Below are 23,521 nucleotides of genomic sequence, written 5' to 3'. Positions count from 1 at the left end.
TACTTTTCTAGTTATAAAAAAATGCAAGGATTGGGTATATATTATTATATAAAAATAAATCTTTTATTGAGCATGTTTTTTTATAAATATAAATAAAATTAAAATGGAAAAAAAATTAGAAAAATAAACATGTAAGTCTTGAAAGGTAAGAAAGAAGAGAAAAATTAAAAAAAATACTGGAAAAAGTGAAAAGTAGTAAGAATTATCTATTCATATGAGCTTTCAACAACTACAGAGGTGTATTAAATACACCTTAACCTCTGCCCTGAGGGCACAGGTTAGCCGGCCAATTTTCATATTTATTTGTAGTTTGTGTTTTAGTAGTCACTATCACATTTTAGTCAGAGAAGAAATGACAAAGTTGCCAAAATTTTGTTAAGAATATTTCCAAGCTTACCTCATATCCCATGCATCTTTGCAGGCGAAATCTCATTCAGTTGTATAAAGATGGAGCTGAGGGTTGGGCATAGGCCAACTCTTATTGGACATCCACATATGAGCTACGTAGAATGTCAAAACTCTTGGATTGAGCCCCGCCCTATCAATGCCCGAATCTTTAATCCTAGTCCAATAAGAGAACTGTCCGATCAAGTCCCGAATCTTGAATCCCAGTCCAACATGAGAATGATAAGAAGAATCTAGAACTTCAGAGTTCTAAACATATTTTGATTTTTTAAAGATGACTATCTAGAGTCCTAGATAACCATCAACAAGTCAGGATAATGATCAAAAATCAATCCTATCATATCTCAAACACATATACTACTTCTATAAGGTCTCTTAAACTTGGACTCTAACTTCCAATCAATCTCTAACATTGCGATTTCTATATAAAGATCTCTACCAGTCACAACTAGAACTACATTTGACTTTTTTCTTCAAACAAGAGAAGATACGTAGGCATCTCGTATCCTGAGAACAGTCACAAAGCTCACCCTTCGTTTTGCAATCTATAACATTTGGCGTCGTCAGTGGGAAGAAGACAGCAATTATGGCGAGACCGCGTGAAACCGTTCATTCAGAATTTCATGTTCCATCAACCGGAGAGAACACCGGAGCTTAGAATCCACTCCTCAATCAGGTCACCGCTGCATCCACCACAGAGCCGACTCCGCTCTCCACACATGGGGTTGGACCCTCAAATCCAACCACCATGGCACCTCCAGTCATGTTAACCCTCACCAGAAATGGGCAAACCACAACTCCTAAAACATCGGTTTGATTGATTTTCGGCATTATGTCCCATTTAACCAGTATCTTGGCCACGACCACCGCTGCTGGAACTCATTACTCAACAGTCGTGACGACCACCATGACCCCTCATCACTCAAGGACGAAACCCCTCGAATGAATATGATGCTCAGTCGACAAACTGTGGCTCCTTTCACGAGTCGAAAAGGGACGATAATATTCCCCACGAAGGAGAAGAGATGGAGACTAATGCCGAAATACCCGAAACAATTCTAGACAAAGTAGCTCACTTTAATTTTTTTTTTTATTATGAAAATCGAAAAATTTAATAAATAACTGAAACTCAATCGAGACAAACCCTCGAACTGTCAATTACAACCTGATTAAGAAACTAAAACGAGCTAAACATATAGCCGCTTTGTTTTTAGATCGCTTAACAAATAGAATATTTAAATTCTTTAGGCCAAACGGTATTACAAACAAATCTCGAACAATCCAACCTACATAAGTTGTGAACATATTAGCATCACAATTGACTTTCACATAAGCAGCAACATCTATTGCCCAATGTTCAAAATTATCAGTTATATAACTGATATTGGATCAACAAATGACCCAAAAACAAGAACAATTTCATGTCGTGAAAGGTGAGCTCTTGCGATATTCACCACCATGCCATATTTGATACACGCCTTACGGATCACCTAAAATATCATGTAACTCCTTCTTAGAAACGTTACCGAAACCCATAGCAAATCACACGGAAACATCAAAACAAACACAAACATCCCAAAAAGATGGGCACGACCTTGATGACAAGGTACTCAATAAGAACTCACCCAAAAGGATTAGATCTTGGTTTTATTGATAAAACTGATAAATAGGAGAGAAGATAAAGGAACGAAGTTGATTAATCAGTAGAGGGGATGAAGGTTGAAGAGCGGAGAAGTGGCGGCTAGAACCTTGGAGGTCGACTCTCAAAACTGCAAACTCTGGTAGAATGTTTAATCTTAGTCGTTAGTTGCTGGGTACTTTAAATTTATTTAAATCTAAATAAGTTTAAAATATACAATTGCATGTGTTTTGCACGAATTTAGGACTTGTAATAGTAACAATGCGCAACTCATATACACTGCGTTTTTTTAAACAAAGGTGTTAATATATTAATAAAAAGTCATACGACATCCCAATGATTGAGCCGAACAAATAGTAAATTGTAATCGCTTGTTTTCATGAAAAGACAGTTAAACGATATTTTGAAGATAATGTATATAAAAATACAAATACTCGCTTCATGCATTCTTGTTAAATTAACTGGTACCCACTTCATCATGTCCCGATCGAGCTATCGTTTGGGTTATCGATCAGAACTGCAATTCCATACAAAATTTGATCACCAACTCAAGACCATCGTTTACAATTAAGAAGCGAAAACAAGCCTCAATAAAAGCAAACTAAAAACAAATGAAATTAAAAAACTTAAATGTAATAGCCGAAACCACAAAGAAGGCGATTAACTTTCGAATCCGATAAGCTCCGTTTGAATCGAAGAAAAAAGTAAATCGGAAACTCGAATAATTTAGATCTAAAAAACAAACCAAACCTATTCGAAATGATTGAAATACTTCCCCGAAGAGGGAGATTATTGAAGAAAACAAATCAAATAAAACAAAGGTATTGTAGATGTAATTTCTTAGGAAAAGAACAAAGGTAATCAAATTGCGAGGGGCGTGTAGGTGGCTCCTCTCAGATAACTCTGTTCTATTTTTATAATTTTCAGAAATTTTGGAATAATAAATACAAAAAATAGAAATCACCTTTTTTTAAATGTGAATGTATTGAAAGAAAGTTTGAAAACTGTCTTATTCATTATTGGAAAAAAGTTTCAAAACTATCTTTTTTGATTTTAAAATTATTGGAACAGAGTTTTAAATTGTAAAATTGGTAAATTCTATAATTCTAAAATTTTGAAATTATTGAATTCTATTCAAAATTATAGGAAGGAAGTTTTAAACTATAAACATTTGGTCTTGCAAGACTTTGGAAAAAAGTGTATATTATAAATGTAAATTATTTTTGATAATTCAGTATTTTCCTGAATCAAACATATATCCATTTGAGGATATTCAATCAACCTCTGTAAATTACGGTCAGATATTTTTAATTTTAACACAAACATGATTGCTTTAGTTCTTCTCAAGAGTTACATTATGCCAAAACAATTTTAGTGTTGCTCAATTTTTGAGCCAAGAGAAGCTTTAGAACAAGAATATGAATTAAGCGATCAACAAAAGAACATCTAAAGTATTATAATTTATATACACATAAATTTATCTCTTTAATTGCAAGTGTAATATAATTATTTATTATACAAATATTTAATTCATAAATATGTTTTGACTATTTAATTGATCAGTATATTTTTTATTGGATACGAAGCGCTATACTGCACACACAGTTGATAACTTTGATTATATATGATAAAAAGACAATAAAAATATCTATGAAACAAGATGCAGAGAACAATAAAACCGAAAGGAATAGAATTGATGAAATTAAGTATAACACATTTTACATGACACTATTATAAATGTTGTAACATGATATTTTATTGTAAATCCTTTCTTCGTATTATTAACTCATATAAACAATCTATCAAGATTCAAAATTACGTGGAAATATATTTCAATAGTTTTTAATCATGAATTATGATCCAATTTGCCAATTTTTATGTTAATATTAGTTTCAAATTAAAATATTTATAGTATAAAATTAAATTTCATTAAATAAATTATATAAATTTTATTTTTTAATTATTAAAGACGACTGCAAAACATGGTTTCTCAACTAAAAATCATAAAATCGAGAAATATGAAGTAGAAAATGTAAAAAGGTAGTACTCCATCCGTCTCAATTTATAGGTCCATTCTGGAAAAAAAATTTGTCCCAAAATACTTGTCCCTCTCTTCTTTCAATACAAATTTATCTACATATTAATTGTGATTTTTTTGAAACTCAACATTATTCTCATTTCTCAATGCACTAAATCCCTATATTTATTGTGATTTTTTTGAAACTCAACTATATTCTCACTTATCAATGCACTAATTAATGATATATGAGATAAGATTTTATCTACCCACCTTTTTTCTTAATATACGTGTTTATTTCAAAATGGACTTATTTAAAATTACGGAGTGGCTGCAGAATGTTCTCCCTTTGCTCTGCCGCTTCAACCTCCTACTCCTCCTAGGTCAGAACTTCAAATTGAGAATTTCTTGCGTTCAAATTCTCTCTCTCTCACTCAAACTCATACTCATCCACATTCACTCACCCCTGTTTGGTCTCTGTTTATTCAATCCTCTGGCACCTGAGTAATAAAGCTTGATATAACATCTTATATCTTGTTCTGCGTGAAGAGAAAAAGATCGAGAGAGAGGCAAGAGAGAGGGGCAATTAAAAAGATGGGTTTGTCACATGATGCTGCTCCGACTTTCAAATCCTATGGGGTTCCTCATGGCTCAACTGGTATGCCCTTCTATTACAATTATTTATAATATTCTTTCTTTTTCTCATGATTTTGAGTGAAATTGCGAAAGGTGTTGATTTTAATCTTGTTTGTTTGTGTGTATTTGTTTGTTTGTTTAATCCCTGTGTTTTGTTTGGTTTTTGGTGTTTTTGGCAATTTTTCATGTTACATGTGATACGCTTCGTTGTTCGCTTCGCATACGACGAGGCAATTTGATCGATAGCATAGCGGTGGTGGTCGATGGTGGCGGTGACGGCGGTTTCAGGACGGGACCCGGTTTCAGAAAGGAAAGCGCGCTAATTGTGCCTTAATTGAGGGCGGTAATTGTGCCTCGTTAATTATGCCTCTTTATTGAGGGCGTAAATTGTGCCTCAATTATTGAGGGCGTAAATTGTGCCTCTTTATTGAGGGCGTTAATTGGGCCTTATTTGAGGGCGTTAATTGTGTCTTAATTAAGGATATTAATATTTTATTATTATGCCTTAATTAAGAGTTTAATTGTCTCAATCATGAGTTATCATGATTGTGGGAATATTTTGATGTAATGTGTTAAATATATCGACTTATATTCTTTTTGTTTCTCTTGTTTTATTTTCAGGATTTTTGGAAGAAGGCCGGTTTTCTTTTCGGACATTAAAGTTTTATTGTCTAAATTTCCCCGGTCATCTTGCATGTCCGACGGTTAGATAATAAGCTTTCTTGAATGAAAGAATTATCACGGTGAATTGCCGATTCTCGTTAAAATTTATTCTCATTTTCAAAAAAAAAAAAATGGACTTATTTCAAAATGGACGTATAAATTGAAAATTGAGACGGAGGGTGTATATGATAAAAGAATATGATCTTAAAGTAGGTCCGGCCACATACGATCAGAACCCAGCAAACGGGGGGCAAAGAAAGCCCAAATCATTTTCTCTGGATTCCTTCTTTACAGTAATCAGTCTTGTTCATTCTTCTTTGAAACTTCTCATCAACATTCAACACACACACACACACACATCTCTCTCTCTCGGCTTATTCTTCTCATTGATCACTATTATTATTGTTGTTACCATTACCATATATATATACCCCAGCAGCATCTCGAAAACCCTAATCTGAGGCGATGGCGGCGGCGGCGGCGAGTCAGTGGCAACCACAAGAGGAAGGGTTTAGAGAGATCTGTGGATTGGTGGAGCAGCAAATTTCACCGTCTTCTGATAAGTCTCAGATTTGGCAGCAACTTCAACATTACTCTCAGTTTCCTGATTTCAATAATTATCTCGCTTTTATACTCTCTCGCGCTCAGGTATATTCTTTCTCATCACTCTACTCTTTATCAAACTTAAACTCAAACTCCAACTCTTTTTAATTGTATTGTTCCGAATCGTAGAGCAAGTCGGTGGAGGTTCGACAAGCAGCTGGCTTGCTGTTAAAAAATAACCTAAAAAATGCCTATACGGCCATGCCTTTGGCAAACCAGGAGTTTATTAAATCAGAATTGCTTCCGTGTTTGGGAGCACAAGATAGGCAAATCCGCTCGACTACGGGGACTATTATAAGTGTGCTTGTTCAGCTCGGCGGTGTTGCTAGCTGGCCTGAGCTGCTCAATACTCTTGTCAAGTGCTTGGATAGTAATGACTTGAATCTTATGGAAGGTGCTATGGATGCTTTATCCAAGGCATGTCTATCTCCTATTTTGCAATTGAGGACATTTCGTTTATATCGTAGCTCTTTAAATGTATGCAAGGAAAGTTTTTTTAAGTTCATCTGAGAGATGATGTTGTCATATACAGATATGTGAGGACATTCCGCAAGTGCTGGATTCTGAAACACCTGGATCATCTGAAAGACCTATCAATATTTTTCTTCCCAGACTATTCCAGGTGACAAATTATTTTCTTTGACTAAGAGAAACACGTTTCCTAAGGATGGGCTTTTTTTGGAGTTAACAACTCATCTATACTTTGTTTTTACCTGAATGCTGACAGTTATTCCAATCCCCACATGCCTCATTGAGAAAACTATCGCTGGCCTCGGTGAATCAGTACATTATGTTGATGCCAAGCGTGAGTTTTAGCCGATTTCATCTCAGAATTTTTTATTGCTTTTCCAATGATGTTTGTTTTTAACTGGTTTGCTTGTATGTATTGGGTTATTTGTGTGCAGGTATTGTACATATCTATGGATAAATTTCTGCAAGGTTTGTTTGTTCTTGCTAATGATCCAAATGCAGAGGTCCGGAAATTGGTAAGTAGTTTTCAGTCCCCCAACTGGTACAAAATGCTTTAACATCTTTTCGGTTTGATTGATTATAGTAGGTCTATGACAACTCTCCAGTTTCGATTGCTTTTTAAATATGTATCACATATTCATATTCATATTCAACAGGGTTATGCTAACTAATCACTCAGCTTTATATTTCACCATGTTTTAATGCCCGTCTAGCTTGAAGAATCATGTCATATGACTCATATCATTAGTTAGATATTCATGTTTCGTGAAGCTTAAAAATCTTAACATACTAATGTTCCATAATTATACTTATCAATGAGGCCTCAATACAAGTACATTAGGAGAAGGTTGTTATGACATATCTGTTCCACATTGGATCTGAGAACATGTTGGGAAATTGTTTGAATATAATTTTAAGTTTGACTACTGACTGAAACAATAAATAGTGATTTGGTTTGGACTTGTGAACTGTGTTAGGCTTTTTTTGATTATCCAAGTTGGTTGCAATTTGGCCGATGAACTTTGACTTAATTTGGATCAAATTTTAGGATTTACCATAGTTTCAGTTCAGGCTTGAGATTGGAGTCTGGTGGTCATATATTGATGGGAGCTGATTCTTGAACTTTTAGACCTTGGTCAGGTTGTTTGGTCTAGGAGGGTTGTCCAGGGAACATGAATTCAGCTGATATTTACCACACAATGATCAGAGAGTTTGTGATTTGAATCTTATGGGTATTTGTTGAGTTCAATTTGTTATTTCCCTGTTCCACATTGGAATGTGCGGTTCTGTACAGAAGATGCTTTAGTTGGGGTGGTAAAATATGCAATCCCCCTGTTTTTAGAGCTTGTGGTGGGTTTTGTGGATTGAATTGGTAGTAATTGGCCACTAACTCAAATTTTGCCAAAATTCGGTCTGGACTTGATTTAAACTCGTGATTTGAACTTGGTCTTTACACACACACACACACACACATGCTTTGTCTTCACATCAGAATGCGAGACAGTCATAACTTATAAGAGAATCATACATTTATCATGCTCTGTCGTCATATTTGGAACATTAGTTGGTTTGTCTTCTAGCATCCATTCTAAAACTTTTTATGGTGCTCTTTTTTTGTTGATTCAGCTTTTTGAGGAATGTGATATAGGTGTTGGGATGGTACTTGCCCTATGTAGCTGCAATATATGCGTGCTTGCAGTTTTCTTAGTTTTGCAAGGATGTTTTTTTCCTTTTGGAGGGGGGTGGAGGATCATGTTCATAAACTTATTTTTGACCTTGATGTTAAATAATTGTTGAAATTAGCAGAATATTAAATTGGTTATTTAAAGATTTTTTCTGTTTCATATGGACTACTTTGTTCAGTTATAGCCAAGAATTACATCCACCATTCTCCTTGATATATCTTGAACAGGTTTGTGCGGCTTTTGTTCAGTTGATTGAAGTTCGTCCTGCATTTTTGGAGGTCTGATTTTTTTCCCCTCCTGGCATTCTGTATTGTTTGGTCAATTAATTATCTTTTTCTGCATGTTGCTCGGTGTCTATGTAGACAAACTAAAGTAGTTTTTGATTATATGATAATATATATAATATCTTGCACTATGAGTTATTTTCTTCATGTGCTCATCTCTTTTGGTCATACAATATCAGCCGCACTTGAGGAATGTGATTGAATACATGCTGCAAGTCAACAATGACCCTGATGATGAAGTGTCTCTTGAAGCCTGTGAATTCTGGTACTCTTCAATATGTTCACAAATGTGCTGAATTCTTATGCTGGTGTGTTGGGTCGAATGGCTCTAGTTGACTTGTTTAATCAACAATCAAGTAATATATTGGCAATGAACAGCACACTTGCCACAACACACAGATCATCCATGTAACACCCAAAATCTTATCTATTTCTGGAAAAATATAGAAAAGGTTTTTGGTCTGTGATATGCTTCTCCCTTCCAGTCGCTTTATAAATTTTAGTACAAAGAATTCTTTTTTCGAGGGATGTCCAGACTACCTTATTTCACACGTGGACAACAGTTATCTCAAACTCGTTTCGTTCATAAAAAATTGATGAACCTACAGAAGCAGTTTGTTTGGTCTTTTGAATGAGCCTATCTCTTCACATTCTTCTGACATAGGACTAATAAACAAGTACAGTAACATACACAAATTTGTGTTGAAGGCGGACTTTCACTTGTGCATTTTATTTTTCTCTCTGCCCCCCGCCCGCCCCCCCAGTCTTTGTCGTGTTACCTGTTTGATACTTTTACAGGTCTGCGTACTGTGATGCTCAATTACCACCTGAGAACATCAAGGAGTTCTTACCACGTTTAATTCCAGTATGGCTTTTACTTTTTTATTTGGTTCTTCATATTATATGGAAGACTTTTAAGACCGTACTCACTACTCAGTGTATCTTACTTGTGTCACAACTATGTAGGTTTTATTATCAAACATGGCTTATGATGATGATGATGAGTCGCTTGCTGAAGCTGAGGTTAAGATCCATCTTTAGATTGTTTTAGTTTGCTCCACCTATTTATAGAGAATTGATGTCATAAATATAATTGCAGGAGGATGGTTCTCTTCCTGATCGAGACCAGGTTTGTGTTCATGGTCACCTCTGTTTGTTCTCTATTGATATCCTACAAAGTTACCTTTACAAATTTTCTAAATGAATTCCTTGCTATGCAGGATCTAAAGCCACGTTTTCATACATCGCGCCTTCATGGATCGGAGGATGCGGAAGATGACGTAGACTTTCTATTAAGTTCTATTATCTGTACTAATTATGTTATATGGCTTGGTCCTTTTCCTTCAATTTTTGTATGGTCTTGCTGGTCTTTGTTTAAATATATTTCAATAGAATTAAGAATTCTGTTTACACCGGTTTGTTTTTCATATAGCCATTTTTGTATCATGAAATTACAGGATGATGACATAGTGAATATTTGGAACTTAAGGAAGTGTAGTGCTGCTGCTCTTGATATTATTTCAAATGTATTCGGGGATGAGATTCTTCCAACACTAATGCCTTATGTCCAGGTAAAGGATTTATCTAAATCAGAGTTATTATTATTTTTATCATTATCATTATCATTATTTTTATATTGTGTGATTGTCTGTGTACTGGTTTCTTTTAATTTTTTCCTCTTAAGAATTTGGATATAGCAGTTTTCCTACCTTAGTTGACAACATCCGTAGAATACTCCAAATGTCTCCTGGAGGATTATTTAATATATCGGACTGGTGGTTGTTGAATGAAGATATAGTATATTACGGAAGGCAGATTACTTTTAATTGCTTCTATGCTAGAAAGCAGGGATATTCTTCACTTACCTGCCGCACTGTGGACTCGGTACTTGGGGATCTTGGGTGCACTGGGATTCTTCTCTCACCCACAAGTGAGAGAAAATAATGAAGATACTCTAAAATATAAGCGAATAAGTCCGTTGAAATGCATCAGTTGTATTATTATGTATAAATGACACATGTTATCAAGTATAATGAACTTATATAGTTGACTATTTAGTACTCCCTCCGTCCCATTGATTTCTATACAGTTTCCTATTTGGGACGTCCCACTCAATTGTATATTGTATACATTCCAAAAGTAGTAATATTCTATAATATAAAAATTTAACTACACCCACTACTATCTTCCACTACACCTACTTTATACATTGAATATGAGTTGGTCCCATCACTTTATCCTCTTTTACTACCTTTCTTCACTAAATTACAAATTTTTCTTAACCTCCGTGCCACGCCCCATACGTATATAACTCATTGGGACGGAGGGAGTATAATTTAAATGAAACTCTTGAAATATATATTACATATATATTTAATATATTAATATATGCCGAATCCCCCTCCACCCGCACTTATGCTTCCTAGCTTCCATGTTGTAAATTATGTTGTTTTTTTGTAAGAAATTGTTGCATGGTGTTGTCTGAATACAATAATGCGAACTAGTTATTTGAACTTTGCAGGCTAAGTTGTCCACCTCTGATGATGAGACCTGGAAAGAAAGGGAAGCCGCAGTTTTAGCTCTAGGGGCCATAGCTGAGGGTTGCATTAATGGTCTTTATCCTCATCTCTCTCAGGTATGCTTAAGCCTCAGTATCTGCATACCAATCCTTTTTGACTCTGGAGAAACTTAACAGAAGGTTAAACTCTTTGATGGCCTTATTAGTTGACATATTATGTATTTTCTATGTTTATATTGCCGTTAATTATTAACTTAATTGTATGCTACTATAATGTCATTAAGTTATGTGTTATAGATGTTAGATGCATAGAATGCTTCACACTCAGTTAAGTTAGATGTCATCTACTTTTGGCCCTAACACTAGCATATATATATATGTGTGCGCGTCCTTAATTTGTTTACTTGCATTTGAACATGAATTCAGGATGGTCAAATTTACATTGTACCGTAACCTTGGCCTGAATGAAGGTGAATAAATGTTATTCAAAGAAATTATATAATTTTTAACCTTGATTTGCCTTGCTACCTTGGCCTGCACAGAGATCCTGGCTGAATATAGGTCTAAACAGTACCACGTTACGATTAATAGTAGAAGGTTACCATTAGTTCAAGGCCTTTAGTTGATTTTGACCCTATTACTTGCCTAAAATTTGTGAGCTCCAACGTTGTGTTCCCAAGTTGGTGAAGAAAAGAAAGAATAATAAATTAGTTATTTTTGGGACATACATATAAGGATTTTCTTACCAAATCTTTAGATTTTTTTCCCCTTCCCTTCCAGAAATATCACTCAAGAAACAAGTTAAAGAAATTAAAACACTCTCTTTCTTTTCTTTTCCTTCAAAAAAAAACTCTGGAACTCTGTAAATTTCAAAATGCTACCAGTTTGACGAGGGCTTGGGGTTCATATAGGCAAAAGGAACTCAAATCTGGATATGGTATGGATTGTTCTTATTTTGATGTGTGATGACTCGCTATAAGTGTTTTTATTAGTTCATTGCAAGCAATTTTAGTGTACCATTGGGGCCTGTTGTGGTGATGATAATTGGTGCCATGCTAAACTAGTCCCACTTTAGCTCAAGTCTTTTTGTTGGTACAAATTAGTTATTGCTCTTCTCTATTTGAATTTAGTGCGCATCATAACTTTGATATCTCTATGAGGAATGATATTCTTTTTTTATTCGTTAGATTGTTGCTTTCCTCATCCCGCTCTTAGACGACAAGTTTCCTCTGATCAGAAGCATATCCTGTTGGACCCTTTCACGTTTCAGCAAATTCATTGTTGAGGTAATATCAGTTCACTTCATCATTGCATCGCCATGGCAGTTGAATCTTAACATCTCATGCTGCATCATAATGCGTCGCTATTTGTTGATGACAAACACCTAATGGTGTTCGAGATATATGTCATACATGATTTATGTGAAGTCATGCAGGATAAGGTCATAGTAGTTGGATTATAAAAGATTTTCTTTATGTTTCTGTGTGATGGAAGATGGCAATAATGAGTATCAAGGTATAGCCTACTGCATCATAATGCGTCGCTATTTGTTGATGACAAACACCTAATGGTGTTTGAGATATATGTCATACATGATTTATGTGAAGTCATGCAGGATAAGGTCATAGTAGTTGGATTATAAAAGATTTTCTTTATGTTTCTGTGTGATGAAAGATGGCAATAATGAGTATCAAGGTATAGCCTACTGCTGGAGGTGGCTTCACATACAAGAAATGCTCCGTCCCTCCCAAACTGTTTTGTTTGACTTTTTTTGGTCAAATCGACCAATTTTGTTAGTTAATTATGCACATTAAATGTTAAATATAATTTATGGGAAAATATTACAAGGAGATATAGGTAATCTATTATTGTATACATTTTTTTAGGTTTAGTCTAACCCAGAAAAGTCAACATTCCAGTTTGAGTGGGACGGGAGGAGTATATGCCAATTCTAGTTGAAATGAATAGGGTAATAGTGAGTAGAGAGTATGTTGGGAATTTATTATATTATTGTGATGGTCTGGAAATCAAAATTATTGTCGTTATAGGCTTGATATGGTGCATATACATGGATCCCCGTCTATGCCGTGTAATTTCAATACAATATTTGTTTTGATATGTGAAGAGTTTAGGGAAGTTAATTGACGTAAGCTTGGCAGATGTTAAAAGAAGAAGCACGGGAGGCCATAAATGGGCAATATATATTTTTGCTATTGTATATGATATCAAATTTTATAATGGTTCAATTAATTTTATTATTATTGTCCCTATTGTCTATATATTTTGTTAATATTTTCCAAAATGTTATTCTGAACTTTAATACTAGAAATATATAATGGAAATATTGAGTTACAATTTTTGATGAATTCTGTTGTGTGTTTGATTAGTGGGGGTTAATAAAATTAAGATGTGCAAGTATATCATACTTGATAGGATGAACTATGTTATATTATGCAATTATAAATTGCAAGTAGGATTCTATGTATAATTAAATGGTAACTATGATATATATGAAATATAATTTCATTAAAAACTATTGATTCGACTTGATAAATATTTCGGCAAGTCAACCGAACAAAAACAATCTTAAGTTTAGTTATAATAGTGTAGTGTATTATTTATTTTTGTATTTTGAAATTGTATAATTTTTAAAGTTTGTTAAATTCAATATAGATGGAAAAACCAAATAATAAAATTCAGATGTAGTATGTATATCATACTTAGCAGCACTACGTAATGTGATATTAGATTCTAAGCAGAATTCGAGTATATAATATTTTGGTTATAATAAAAACAACGGTTAATTAGAATATGGGGTTACCAAATCACCAACTAGGCTTGTCAATGGATTGGATTGGATATTCTATCCGAGCGTGGCCTGGCCCGAAATCATCTGCCCAAAACTCGATCAGTGAAGAGTGATCCGATTGATTAATAAACGGATCGGATGTGGATTTAGATCGATCCTAAATCTAATATAGAGCTTGTTGTGATGGCTGAAAGCCTGCGGCTTTAAAGTTATTTCGAGTTTAACCTTGAAAAATGTTTGTTAAAAATAAATGAGAAACTGACTTAAATTCAGAAGTTGGTAAGATGTATTTTTTGGAACAATATATATTATTTTGTATATTTTTTTAGTAAAAGTGAATTTTGTAATTCAAATGAATAATCTATCAAATTTATTATTATTATTACATTTTTAATAACTCCAAAATCACCAATAATATAAGCCACTATAACCTATTAGTCATTAGTTTAATGAACACACATCTTTGGCCCAAGGCAAAGCACCATTAATCGTGCAATTAAGCTTGTCTTTAACAACAGTTCAACACTGGTTCTGCACCAATGCCACCTAGAACACATTCGTATGCTAATTAGATATTTAGCATGTTGCATTAATACAAGTGCGGTGCTTGCTTCAGGGTATTAATCATCCGGAAGGTCATAAACAATTTGAGAAGGTCCTTGTGGGTCTTCTACGGAGAATATTAGATAATAACAAGCGGGTGCAGGAAGCAGCTTGTTCAGCCTTTGCAACTCTGGAAGAGGTTACATTTCTGTATGACTTATATTAATTCTGCTTGTTTACTTTGAGGATGTCTTTTTTTTTTTTTTTTTTTTTTGTAAATACTTTTTTTGGATAATCTGTAGGAAGCTGCCGAAGAGCTGGCACCACGATTAGATATAATATTGCAACATCTTATGTGCGCATTTGGGAAATATCAGGTTGATGTCTTCCTGCTTTATTTCCTTCTATATGTCAATCAATTGTCACTCCAATTAGTATGATTACCACTGTTGCATGTGGCTCTCTCTTTCTCTTCTTACTTTTGTGTGTTTCAAATTCTTGCACATGCTCAGAGGAGGAACCTTAGGATCGTGTATGATGCTATTGGAACTTTGGCAGATGCTGTTGGAGTGGACTTAAATCAGGTACAGGATATATTAGGATTTTCAATTTTTAATCAGCTAATGTTCAATATTACCGTTCACTTTAATATTTGTGCAGGTCCAGACTTGTTCTCTGACATATACTGCCTCTGATTGGTGCATATTTCTGATTTTCGGTTCTCTTTGATGATTTTACAGCCTATGCATCTTGATGTGCTCATGCCACCGTTGATTGCCAAGTGGCAGCAACTATCAGATTCAGACAAAGACCTATTCCCACTTTTGGAGTGCTTTACATCTATAGCACAGGTATGCAGCTGCCTTTTATGCATGTATTAGATTTTAGCTGCTTGGCAAATAGCCATCTGTTCTATCTGCGTGGATAGTACTATCTGTTAAATTTGTGTCAGGAATCCATGGTTCCTGAGATAGTTTTCGGTGTATTTCTGTCGTTTAATTTAGTTTAGAGTAAGGACCAGGCAGAAGAAGTAGAATTTAGAGAATGATTCTGGTGTGTAGATGCACAAACAAAGAAGAATAGATTAGAAATGTATAGATAGAACACAGAAAATTAGAGTGATCAACTCAGAGACATAGGGAACATTTGAAAGAGATAGCTTAACTTGCACAGAAAGTTAGTTGTAGAGTGAGAAAATGACTAACAAACTAGAGACAAGAGATAAAAAGATTGGTGGAAAATATTCGATTTTCTTCATATTCAAATCATCATAGAATAATACAACTCAGACTTCTTTTTATGAACTTCATATCTTCCAAGTAAATTGAATTTACTAAACTGCCAACCAGTCAATGGTTGATTCTCTAATTGAGAAGGATAGAACTAGAAGACTGGTGCTCAAACCCTGTGTGAGATGTGAATTGTGATTATAGTATGTTGTTTGGTATATTGCACAAAACTTTGTGCTTGTGAATTAATTTAATATGCTTAGAAACCATTAAGCAGCACATACAATATGTTTGTTATGCAGTGTTGATACATCATTACCCGACACAGATCTTCTTTAAGGTCTGATTGGTGCAATTGGGTTGGGCCTATTATGATGAAGTCATGTAATTTGTTTGTACTTGGGCCAGTTTTTGTTCTGAAATTCATATTCAGTAAATTTATTTTAGGTGGTCCTAGAAAGGGCATCGTAGACATCAATACAGTAATTTGTGTTTGATGAAAGGTTGACTTCTACCCTAGTTGATCATTTTTGGCTATCCTATAAATAGGACCAAAGGTACATAAAAAGGCTTATACTTGTATACAACTTTTAGCTATCCACTAATTTTCTCTCTACATTTTAGAGCAAGTCCAATAGGTTACCTATATGATGTCCTAAACTCACATTTAGGTAATGTGTCAAAAAAATGCACTCCAACACTATCCTAGTGTTATCCTAGATCACTAGCACAACCTTAATTCTCCTAGCCATTACCTATTTATAAGTAACCCCTAGCCATTACCTATTTAATATTTATGAATAAAATAATCATCTCTCTCCTTCTTTCTTTGTCTATTCTCTCCTTTCCCCCTTCTCTCTCTCAAATTTATTATTAAAATAATCTTAGGAGAACAAATATAGGGATTACTATTGGAGTTGACACTAAAAATAGATTACCTAAATCACTAAGACACACTAGCACTCATTATTTTATATTATTTATATTATTTATAAGTAATGGGATAGGTAACCTATTGGACTTGCTCTTACCCGTTCTTTGTGAAAACTACTAGTTCTCACAATGGAATCCGGCCATACTAATATGTCATGCGTATAACTAATTAAATATAATAAATAATGCGTCATGTAGATCATATGTACTAATATTAAGTTCACATGTGTGCAAATCAACTTCCCAATAAGGTATATTCATGATTGTTTTGATATATCATGTGTGGTTGAATTGAAATATGCTTCTATAAATTTTTGAAGACTTTCATGTTGTAAAAGGCTTTTGCTATTGGTTATTGATATTAAGGGATCGTGGTTTACTAATAATTCTGTTGAAGTTGTAAGAAGAAAGTACTGATTTCTTTTTCCCATTCCAGGCATTGGGCACAGGATTCTCACAATTTGCTCAGCCTGTATTCCAGAGGTGCATTAACATCATCCAGACTCAACACCTCGCCAAGGTCCTAACAGACATGATTTGTGTTTTTTTTTTCAGTTCTAAATTGTTCTTACTTGTTTAATGTATATGATATTGCCTCATTTGTCACATGTTTCTTTGTATTTCTTGACCACACATGACATTTCTGTTGTCTTGGTTTTTTTCATAATTTTTTGCTCTTCCAATATTATACATTTTACTGCAGTTGTGTTGCTTTCGAATATTAAATTCTCTATGCTTTCTAGATGTATTGCTTGATGTTTAGTCTATTGGTATATCTGTTGTACCAAAGTTTATTAGGAGAGTCTGAGACATGGGTGTACCTAAAATGTTGAGGCTTATTTTATATATCTTTTTGGCATGATTTGTGTGCTTCTATAAGTTGGTGAAGTGGTATATGATAAAAATGAGCTTTAATAATATTAAAAAATATGAGGAACAAAACCTGTGATTGCATCCGTGCTATTAAATCACATTAACTATAAGACTTCAAAATAATATCTATTAAAGCTTCATGTGTAAGCCCAAAGGAAAGGTTTTTTTTATAGTGTAGATATTTAGAATAATTTACTGAAGAATAGTTCAACCACGGTAATACTAAAGTACACTAGTAGAGAGAATGTTATTTCAAGGCTGAATATATTGCAGGAACTCTAAATAGACTAAAGGGAGTATCTGCTGGTTCAGCTTTGTAGATGGGTACATACACTAATGACCGTTTTTCTGGAGTTCCATGCGCGTTTGTGAAATTAGTACTTCTATTTGTAGGGCGAGTTAGAGTTCTTATGCAAATCTGTAACACTTCATCTTTCCAACTATTTGTGTTTAATGTTAAAAGTTAACTAATGATGAGACTTTAATTGGAGGATGTTTATCATATGTGTTCCGACGTGACAAACACATGCAGGTACATCAAATGTATGTAAATTGCATCTGTAAGTTGTAGTTGTCAATTTTTTTTTTAAATTTAGTTGTAAACTCAATCTGCTTACTAGGTCTAGAACTAGATATGGTTTGAATCACGGGAGTTAAATATTGTAAAAATTAAAAGTTCATAGCGAAAATTTGTTCAGTGAATTCATATAAATTAGTAAACAATCAGAGTCCTATGTGTTACTACCTTCTGTTCTTCCTATATGCCCCTTCTACCCATATTTTAAGCTTTAAACTATATGCACTTGCATATTAAATATAAATTTCCTTCTGAATATAAGATAAGATGCACACAGATATTCTTCTAACATGCAATTATATTATGTACATACCCTAAAGTTTGTGGAACTCGGACATAAAACCTTAAAGTTTAACACGGACATGCATGCTTGTTTGCTACTGACATTACAGCATGATCGTAGAAATAGCTATTTTTTTTTCTCTGTCTTTCTTGTGTGCGTGTCAGACCTGGTTTCCATGATTATCAATTGTTTAAGCTTTGTCACTAAAACATATTTACTGTTTCATCTCTAAAAATGATTTTGCATTTAAAAGTTATTTGAAATCTGTAGTTTATTTCTCTTAGCTTCAATTCGACACAAGTGTAGAACAAAGCAAAAGAGAAGCTTGAAGATGAATTTACAGTTAAAAGTTTCATAGTTCACTAAAGTTTGCTATTATCTTACCAAATCAAACTGAAGTGAGAAACTTTGACCGTGTAAGGTCCATTTTTTCCTCACAGATAGTGGCTTCTCCATGATAGAAGTACAGAACATGTATATTATATTGCCAAACAATAATTACAACTTCATTTCAGGTTGATGCTTCAGCTGGTATTCAATATGATAAAGATTTCATTGTATGCTCCTTGGATCTTCTATCTGGAATGACAGAAGGTCTTGGAAGTGGGATTGAGAGTTTGGTATACCCTTTCTCCATATGTTTCCATTACAAGTCTTATTTGCTTTAGTGTCGAGAATATCCCTGTATTCTGACGTGCTCTATGCATTTTTCTTCTTCTTTTGACCAATCCGTTCTGTTTGATGGTTATCTGTAAGAATGATACTGAGGGATTGTATCTTATCATCTGTTTCAACTTTCAAATGTTTTATTATATGGAGTTTGTTGTTTAGTCAACATTAGAAATCATGTTCCACAATTTTAGGACATTGTTCTAAAAAACTTATTGTTTGCGAAGCCTGTAAAGTTTATGCTGTAACAAAGTTTTTTAGTATGGATAATAAGCAAGTTTCTGTCAAAAAAACAAATCACTTGCTTGAAAGTGTATAATGAAGTTTATAGTGGGCCCTTGATGCATTTTTCTGAGAGGTTTGTATATTATTCTCCAGGTTTCAAACAGTAATTTGAGGGATCTGCTTCTACAATGTTGCATGGATGATGCTCCTGACATCCGGCAAAGTGCCTTTGCACTTCTTGGAGACCTTGCAAGAGTAAGTTACAAGTGAAGTACCTTACAACTTTCATTAAACTTTATTTGAATAATTCATATAAATGGAGTCGCTGCTTGTTTTTAGGTTTGTCCTATTCATCTACACCCCAGGTTGTCTGAATTTCTTGACATTGCTGCTAAGCAACTGGTAAGTGGACCCTCAGTTTTAATCCTTTGGATCATTCTGGCTGCCATTCAATTATCACAAGTCCTTTTTTCCTTGCAGACCACTATGAAACTTAAAGAAAATGTTTCAGTGGCCAACAATGCTTGTTGGGCGATTGGAGAACTAGCAATCAAGGTTATTTCACTCCTAAGCTTTGAATGCTTAATATTTCTTACATTAGGGTAAAAAAAATTTGTTTAGAAATTTGCTAGGCGGTTGGGGTACCTTCTACAGATCAAATTGGTATTTAACATTTAATTGGATATATATATTAGATTTTAATTATAATTAATAATTTTATTATATCCACATAGGTCAAATTTATTTTCAGTTGATTTTGTCCAATTTTTGGCTAAGCCAGATTTGTACAACACTGAAAAGCATATTGGGATTTATTTTCTATTAATTATAGAGACAAAAGCTTTTTTTTTTACTTGGCATTAAATTGCAAAATTTAGGTACGTCAAGAAATTTCTCCAGTGGTGGTGACAGTGATATCATTGTTGGTTCCAATACTTCAGCATGCCGAGGTTAGTTCCCATCTCTTAAGGCATCTTGTGATGATAAGCTTTCTCCTATAGACCATATGTATCATCTTGCATGAATTAATTGTATTTGAATCTATATAATGGTATTTTTCTGTGCAATAATTCAAACCTTTTTTATGATTAACAGGAACTCAACAAATCTCTTATTGAGAACAGTTCTATCACGCTTGGCAGGCTTGCATGGGTTTGTCCGGAGCTAGTATCACCACATATGGAGCACTTTATGCAATCCTGGTGTCTTTCGCTATCGATGTATGTTATTTTGTGCTCACTCTTGGTGTCTTCCTATCTGTGCATATTACGCTTCATTTAATTGCTACATATTAAACTTGGCGCGTGATTTTAATCTAAATGCCTCAATATACTACATGCATTGCTCAGAGCATGGCTTACTGTTTGAGTTCAAATCATGCGCATCGAGAATCAGATAGATGTATATGACAATTCAGTCTTCTTGACTTGTATAATATGCCGTGAGCCGTTTTTTCCAACCACTTTTTTATACTAAATTACATCTGGGTTGATTATTTTGGGACCATCATGCGCTATTAGATTGAGGACATCAGGTATACAAGATATTTGGTCTAGGCCATTGCATGACTGACATGCCACATTATATTTTGCAGCGAGCAGGTTATTAATCTGGTTTTAAAGGAAATATAAAAGGCCAAATTGCCAGTTCTTGGGTTTTAGGTTTGAACGCTGTAGTCGTTCTCTTGTCTGTAATGTGTGATAGTGAAACGATAGTGAAATGCCGTTGATTTTTGATGATACATATTTTTAGGTTACCTTTATCTAACGTCTTTGCCCCTCAGTCCCTATTTTGTATTATATCATCAGCTACTCGAAGCTTTATGGTAAATATTAGCTAAAAGTTAATATATTCATCTGAAGAATAAATATATGTTGTGGCAGGATACGTGATGATATAGAGAAAGAGGATGCCTTCCGTGGATTATGCGCGATGGTATGCACCTAGATGGTTTTATACCTGAGAATAGATTATGATCAGAATTTTATATCTTAATATCTCTATCATTGTCATGCAGGTTAGAGCAAATCCACCCGGAGCATTAAGTTCACTGCCTTTTATGTGTAAAGCAATTGCAAGCTGGCATGTAAGAAAGAACTACAAAATTATGTTGCTACTTGAAATTACCCACTTACTTGATGTTTGCACTAGTAACTCGAGAAGAAAAGTCTAAAGAAAAAATTCTGTATCTCAATCTTGCATTCTTGTTTTTTTTAGGAAATAATGAGTGAGGAGCTGCGGAATGAAGTTTGCCAAGTTTTGCTTGGATACAAACAGGTATGAAATGTTTACGCACTCAATGTCATATTGAATCTTGCTCAGTGCCATTTACATGTGTTGAATAATGGATATAGAAAATTTTATTTTTACCGTAGTAGACTAAACATTATATTAGTTTTTTGAGTTAATTTCTGAAGCTGTAGACATTGCTTATTTTCTGCTTGCGAATGTGAGTGGCATTACCCTGTTGTGTTATTATATCCATATATATTTGACAAAATTATTCACTTAGATCATTGTTTTGTCCTTCCATTCTTTATGACTACTCTCGTTGTGGACTTGTGGAGGTTAAAAAGTATACTTTTGGTAAATGTGCTGAATGGGTTTAGAAGTGCAAAATTAAAAATTTATATAATATATTATGTTTGGAGAGTTAATTCGGCTTGCCTTTCTACCCTGGTCTTTAAGTAGATTGAAATTCAAACAGGCAAAGTTCTTGGTTTCATCTGTTGCTTGTGCATAAACACAAATATCAAATAGGAATGTGTTGCTTTAATCCTGTATCTATAACTTGCCAGATGCTTAGGAATGGAGCATGGGAACAGTGCATGTCATCTTTAGAACCTCCTGTGAAGGAAAAGCTTTTAAAGTATCAAGTATAGTATCCAGACCAGGGTTGTGGGCTGTACTTGGTTCATATTTTTTCCAGAAAGTTTGTAACTTCTACATCATATTGTACATTGTCATATTGAAAGTGGATCCATCTTCAAGCACCGACCAAAACCTGGTCCAAACCACTGAGAGATCACATATTGAAGCGTTAAAGCAGTATTTGTTTCCTGCAAGGTTATAAATGTTACAAAAGTAATCAGTTCAGTTAAGTTAGAAGCTGGGATTCAGACATGGATATGATGTATAGGGTTGCAGTTTTCAAGTTTGTGGGTTTTCTTTCTCTTCTTTTCCCCAGTAAGAAGGGCTACATCTCTGCATTCAAGAGTTAGATTCATTTTTTACTGTTCCGTAGTTTCTTTCGAACAGTTTTGACCATTACTTTAAGTAGGCAGTCTTCTGTTCACCAAGGTTGTTGGGAGGGCTTTCAATTTAAACAGAAGTGTATCAATGTTCATGTTTTGGCATCGTGGTTTTTGTGTTGTGTAGTGGCGGGAGCATTTCTTGTAATTGCATGTTTGAGGTGGATGGCTACGGGGGTTGGGAATAATAATTGTACAAGTAATATATATGTTTATATTTCATTTGAGCTCTAGTTTTTGTTCAAGTATGTCTTGTACATAATGTTTGGGAACTTTGAATTGGTGATTTTCATGTGAATGTGGGCTTTTAGATCTAGGTTGGATTTTGAACTTTGGTAATTAGATTTACATTTTAGAGGTCGAGTATATTACTAAGACAACTATTCAACGATGGTAGGAAATTTCTAGTCTGATAACATAGAGAGAAACAGTGAATTCATATAAAAAGTTATTGACCATTCTTCGTATTTGAAGGTCTCTAGATCATAGTTAGAAGCATTTTCCTATGTCAACCTATTATGCATGAAAATGTTCTGCAGACTGCAAAGTTATTTGAAAAGAATTCTTGTAAAAATGTTTCAATGTGTAAGCTTTTTGTTTAAAGTCTGGAGAAATTGTTCGCAAAATTATGGCTGTGAATTGTGAAACGTATTTCGTATATGCGTTTGCTGGAAGAGCTATTTTTTGGGAAGCAAATGCTTCATTACATATTTTTATGTTATACTTTTACGCATATATTCACAAAAAAATTATATTTTTTCCAACAATATTTTCAGAAAAGCTTTTGAAAATAAAGCTATTTTGGGGAAGCATATCTTCCATTATTTTTATGTGCATTACGTTCGCTGTTCTTAAATATTTGTTTTTCGACTGTTTAATATGTTAAAGTATTTTGATTAAATAGTTATAAATATTATTATTATAATATTCCTTTTTTGTACATAAAGATATTACATTAACACTTTCATTTGAGTGTTAATTTGAAAAAAGAAGTATTTTAAAATAGTGCTTCTAATTACGTGATCAAAGGATCTTAAAATGTGTCGTAAAAAAAAAAAAAAAAAAAGAGACAAGATATTTAGGATTTTAAAATTCCTGTTAAAAAGTAAAAGAAATATATAAGATATGTAAAAATGAAGGAAATATATTCCTTCGAATGAGGTTGCTGCTTTGATTCTGGGCGAGAGAGACGTTGTATGTTTTTTTAG

The 23,521-nt window shown here is 34.0% G+C and overlaps 1 protein-coding gene across 1 annotated transcript; it reads left to right on the top strand.

The window, feature by feature from the left end:
* Nucleotides 1-5,578: 5,578 nt before the first annotated feature.
* Nucleotides 5,579-22,558, top strand: LOC108227549 (transportin-1). Its single transcript, XM_017402753.2, has 29 exons — nt 5,579-6,008; nt 6,093-6,380; nt 6,496-6,585; nt 6,691-6,768; nt 6,869-6,949; nt 8,347-8,397; nt 8,583-8,668; nt 9,202-9,268; nt 9,370-9,426; nt 9,503-9,532; nt 9,624-9,683; nt 9,861-9,974; nt 10,925-11,038; nt 12,109-12,207; nt 14,347-14,472; nt 14,576-14,650; nt 14,786-14,857; nt 15,014-15,124; nt 16,872-16,955; nt 18,684-18,788; nt 19,216-19,317; nt 19,402-19,464; nt 19,543-19,617; nt 19,941-20,012; nt 20,158-20,282; nt 20,946-20,997; nt 21,080-21,148; nt 21,280-21,339; nt 21,861-22,558. The coding sequence occupies exons 1-29, from the start codon at nt 5,826-5,828 to the stop codon at nt 21,942-21,944; spliced, it is 2,673 nt and encodes an 890-aa protein (XP_017258242.1). The 5' UTR covers nt 5,579-5,825; the 3' UTR covers nt 21,945-22,558.
* Nucleotides 22,559-23,521: the final 963 nt, after the last annotated feature.

This window comes from Daucus carota, chromosome 6 (genome assembly GCF_001625215.2).
Source record: "Daucus carota subsp. sativus chromosome 6, DH1 v3.0, whole genome shotgun sequence".
NCBI lineage: Eukaryota > Viridiplantae > Streptophyta > Magnoliopsida > Apiales > Apiaceae > Daucus > Daucus carota.
This window is presented reverse-complemented; position numbering and strand designations above follow the sequence as displayed.

What these genes read in the sequence shown, in the direction of transcription:
- LOC108227549 (XM_017402753.2), top strand. Translation starts at nt 5,826, where the DNA reads ATGGCGGCGGCGGCGGCGAGTCAGTGGCAACCACAAGAGGAAGGGTTT. An exon ending in CTATGGATGCTTTATCCAAG is followed by an intron (nt 6,381 to 6,495) that starts GCATGTCTATCT and finishes TGTCATATACAG; the next exon opens with ATATGTGAGGACATTCCGCA. An exon ending in TGGTGTCTTTCGCTATCGAT is followed by an intron (nt 20,283 to 20,945) that starts GTATGTTATTTT and finishes ATGTTGTGGCAG; the next exon opens with GATACGTGATGATATAGAGA.